This window comes from Triticum aestivum, chromosome 7B (assembly GCF_018294505.1).
Source record: "Triticum aestivum cultivar Chinese Spring chromosome 7B, IWGSC CS RefSeq v2.1, whole genome shotgun sequence".
Classification (NCBI taxonomy): Eukaryota; Viridiplantae; Streptophyta; class Magnoliopsida; order Poales; family Poaceae; genus Triticum; species Triticum aestivum.
The window spans coordinates 726,152,055-726,156,317 of NC_057813.1; the positions used below are offsets into that span (position 1 = coordinate 726,152,055).

Below are 4,263 nucleotides of genomic sequence, written 5' to 3' on the forward strand. Positions count from 1 at the left end.
AAGGGACGTCGGAGTAGGTAGGAAAACAGCCGCAGACCCCCCGCGTGGTAGATAGTATTTTGAATACATCTACCTGGATTTTTCTATCTGCTCCGCATTCTCTTACCAACTCCGCAAATCAGCAGGTTGATATTGGACTGCATGCCGCGAAATAAATCTCATGAATGGGACATTGGCAGAATCGGCGAAGGTAAGCCCCAATATATCACGTGAATCTCGTTTTGTTGGCGCTCTCTCTCTGTCTATGGTATAACCATGAGAATCTCCGGGTCCTACCTAGACGCACGGATAGGTCTCGCAGCCTATGGGATAGGGACAATTGACAAGGGCCCGGGTGGCCGGGTCCTACCTTGATCGACGTCGTACGGGAGATGCTCCATGGACGGTCCTTTTGCGATACACATGCACATCCCCTGGTGTGCAAACTGCCTAGTCGATCACATGCATGCATCATGCATGGTCCAATTCATGATAAGAGTCAAGACTTAGGGCCTGTTCTGATGTCCTCCAGCTCCACGCTTCAAAAACTTCTCAGATGAATTTGTCCCGAACGGATTTAGCCCGAGAAGCTAGAAACGAGAAGCTGGAAACGAGAAGCTGAGCGATCCCATAGTACAAAAATGAGAAGCAAGGCCGACCCAGCTCCACCGAATCGTGAAGCGTGGAGTTCGCTCAAATTACAGCGTGCTGCCACCGCCAAGTATACCGCTTCGCTCCTCCCCCTCAAAAAGAAACATAACCGAGCGAATCGTTACGTGAATCTATCGCTCAAACAGGTAGCCTTCCTAATTGGGCTGCATCCAGCCGGCCCAGTCTACGTGAATCTCCTCCAGCCTGGGTGATTCCAGGTGGCCCAAGCTATAGCCGAACAGGCCAGCAGCCTGCCGAGCGGGCCAAATCACTACGAGAAGCTACGGCGTGCAGAATGCTTCCCAAATCGCTACGTGGAGTAAGAAGCTAGCTTCAGAAGCTGATTTTGAGAAGTTTTAGAGGTTCAGAGGAGATCAGAACAGGCCCTTATTTTAAGAAAAACGTGCATGACACCCACATGCATGATACCAAGCCAAGAACAACGAATATAGCACCACTATGTCTCCCAACTGGGTGTAGTAGCATGTCTATATAGTGTGGTAAAGAAGGAAGTTGAAGAAATAGAGATCCGTAGCCGAATGTCCAATTTTGAGCCCGGGCTCAACTGCACCCGGTCAAAAAACAATTCATAAAAAATTCAAAAAAATTCAACTTTTTTGTGCAAGGTAGATAATTTGGTGCGTGAGGTGCGCTCCAAATTTCAGAGCATTTGAACATCTGAGTAGATCTCAGCAAAAAGACTAATCGGGTCAGAACAATATATGAACAATACACTTTTTAATAAACCCCAAATTTTTCTTTTTTGCCGCGAGCTACTCAGATGTCCAAATAATTTGAAATTTGGAGCGGACATCACGCACCAAATTATCTACCATGCCAAAAAAATTGGAATTTTTTGAATTTTTCTACTATGTGTTTTTTTAATTCAGCGCGGTGCAGATGAGCCTAGGAGCCAAAACACCTCACTCGTCTGTAGCATGCTTTCTTGCTGGACAATAAAACATAAATTTAAATGAAAACTGAAAAGAACAAAACACTGGACTTAAAGATGCCAAGGATACTACATAATAAAATGACACATTAGATTGGATCTGATGTGCAATGATTGCAGGAAAATGGCAATGCCGTGATCAACACGCTTTTTATTGCAATAGAGGAAAGAAGACACAAATAAGATAGCATACTAGATTGGACTCTTACTATCCAAGTATTGAAGATATCAACAACGACACATATGTGACATCGACTTTATTAAGGAATTATAAGAACCGTGGCAAAGGCCAACAAACATCCTTGCTTGTGGCAGAGTCACGATCGTTTGCAGTGTTCCATGTTATCGCTCTTCTTCACCGTTGCCAACAACTGAGGACATGTCAAAATATATAGTTTTCATTAGAACAATTATTTGCCGACAATAGTAAGCTAGTCAAATGAACGTATATAGTGATATTATCTTACATTAACACATCCTGTCAATCGTTAGGTTGGCTCAAGTATAGAGCTATTTAATGATCAGCAGCAGCGTAATAGCGTTCATGGTCATCATCAGGGCAGAAAGAGCTGATATCTCTGCCATTCACCTTCTGAAGGGGTCTCGCTTTCATCTGAAAGCCCTGCGCACAGTACAAACAAACAACTATATGCACTTTGCTTTATTGAAAAAGATTAGAGAAATTAATTAAGGGAACAACTTAATTAGGTCATCGACGACGTTGGTGAGAAGCTTCAATTGGTGACTCGACACAGTAGCAACCTGCAAAAGTAAGTATCTAGTTTTAAATTTTGATCACTATTGTTAGAGAATATCAAGAGCGTTAGTGATCGCCATATGTCCGTAACCTAATTTCCCGTAGTTTAGAATTTTGGGATCTAAATGTAATCGGCAAAAGTCATTAACAACGTGGATACCCTCTTGATAACGGTCCAGATGACTCCCTCGTCGCACCCCGGCGTGGTGAGGGAGCCCATGTACCGGTAGTAGGCTTCACCATCTCCCCTGGCCTCCCAGGGATCCACCATGCCTACCATCTCCTCCTTCTCCTTGGTGTCTGCCATCCTCTTCAGGTAAGGCTCCAGCTGCACAATGGATTAGTTTACAACTTTAACTCCAGGCCGGATTAAAGAAAGATACTTCCTCCGTTGTACTAAATCAACGCCATTTATTTTGAGACAGAGGGAGTATATATATATATTTGTTGGCAGCAGCTGGATGTAGTTAGAGAAACCTAACGTACCTCGTGCAGGAAATGGTCGCGCCTGCCGATCTTATAGAGGCGGCCGATCACGGCAGCCTTGTTTTCGGCGCTGAGGTGAACCATGTGAAGCTCCAGGTTGTACCGACGGCCGTTCACACGGTGCTCGCTGGGGGAGTGCCAGTGCAGCTGCTTGAGGTGGTAGGCGGTGCCATTAATCCACAGGCTCCCGGCGTCGCCGCGGAACATCACCGCGATGTCATGGCCACGGTTGACGATGGAGGCCTCGGCGGGGCGGTAGGAGTGGTTGAGGTACCCGAGATTGGGCGTCTGCGTGGCATGGCGGTCAGAGCGGTCGATGGGCGACTGCATCCGCCCGGTGCCGCATGTCGCCCAGTCCTTCTTTATCTTGCCCCAGTTCTCCGGCCCGTTCTCCGATCCGCAATCGTAGCTGAACTCCGACTCATCGTCTGCATTAAGGAGATGTACAAACTCGTTAGGAATTAATCATTGGCAGAAGAATTAATTAACAGTTCATCTATAGAAGATTCCTGCTCACCGATTTCTTGCTGTGCTCTGGCTGCCGGAACGAAGGCTGAGAAGTGCAGGAGGATAAGGATGCCCCAGGCCGGGAGGTGGAGGTGGCGAGCAGAACGTATATTGCCTTGTGTTGTGTGCTGATCGAGGTGCTACTGCTGCTAGGTAGTTGCTGGGTTGTCCAAGAGGGGCAGGTTGGTGGGGGTACATATACACAATTTTCCCCGTGAAGGTAACGGATGCATTCTCATCTATATCCATCCGCTCGCCTTTTCTCACATGTGGGTTTCAGAAAACAGGATTACTAAATCCCAGTCCATTAAGACTTAACCAAGTCTCAGAAAACAGGGTAATTTTCTTTCTCTTTTCTTTCTTGCAAGTTATGTCATTTGATTTAGACTTGGTTAAGCTTCAGTTGACTAAGACCTGGCCATACCCTTTAAAAAAATCATATACTGCCAGTCCTAGTAAATTTAGTCTCTGTTCCTTGTGTAGTTTTCATGCGTGGCGACCCAGTCACTGTTTCAGAAATAATCCAGGACTAAAATGCTCATGGCTACAACGTTGATTATAGGATTGACAATCCTTCCAATTATATATATTTTTTAAACACACAGTACAAGCGCAGTAACCGGCGTTAGCGGCGGCGGGGCTTCTTCTCTCCTTCCCCTGCACGGGATCTCAGCAGCGCGGGGTGGCTGCTCCATGTGGGGGACGAGGGATCGGCGGGGCTCCTGGTTGCGGGGGCGCGTGGATCCGGTGGCCGCGAGGCCGGGAGACGGTGGTGTGGCCCAGCGACGGTGTTCTAGCTCGGCGCGATGGTGTCGGTGCTGCAACCGGCTTGACTTGGCCTGATCGGCGGTGGTGGCTGGCGTGTCCCTTGTCACCGATGTGTGGCCTGGGGAACTCCAGCGGAGGTTGTGCCACCACGGCTGCGAGGGCA

General features: G+C 47.5%; 1 protein-coding gene across 1 annotated transcript; it reads right to left on the reverse strand.

Moving 5' to 3' along the window:
• Window positions 1-2,055: 2,055 nt before the first annotated feature.
• LOC123158637 (alpha carbonic anhydrase 7) lies at window positions 2,056-4,027 on the reverse strand. The gene is made up of 6 exons (XM_044576549.1): window positions 3,941-4,027; window positions 3,343-3,460; window positions 2,826-3,253; window positions 2,500-2,667; window positions 2,291-2,344; window positions 2,056-2,204 (listed from the first exon to the last, which is right to left on the reverse strand). The coding sequence occupies exons 1-6, from the start codon at window positions 4,025-4,027 to the stop codon at window positions 2,097-2,099; spliced, it is 963 nt and encodes a 320-aa protein (XP_044432484.1). The 3' UTR covers window positions 2,056-2,096.
• Window positions 4,028-4,263: the final 236 nt, after the last annotated feature.

Bases quoted from the DNA above. Each gene is read 5' to 3' on its own strand.
- LOC123158637 (XM_044576549.1), bottom strand. From the start codon at position 4,027: ATGGAGCAGCCACCCCGCGCTGCTGAGATCCCGTGCAGGGGAAGGAGA. The intron at 3,254-3,342 runs GTGAGCAGGAAT...TCCTTAATGCAG, and splicing joins CAGAGCACAGCAAGAAATCG to ACGATGAGTCGGAGTTCAGC. The intron at 2,345-2,499 runs GTATCCACGTTG...TTACTTTTGCAG, and splicing joins TCTGGACCGTTATCAAGAGG to GTTGCTACTGTGTCGAGTCA.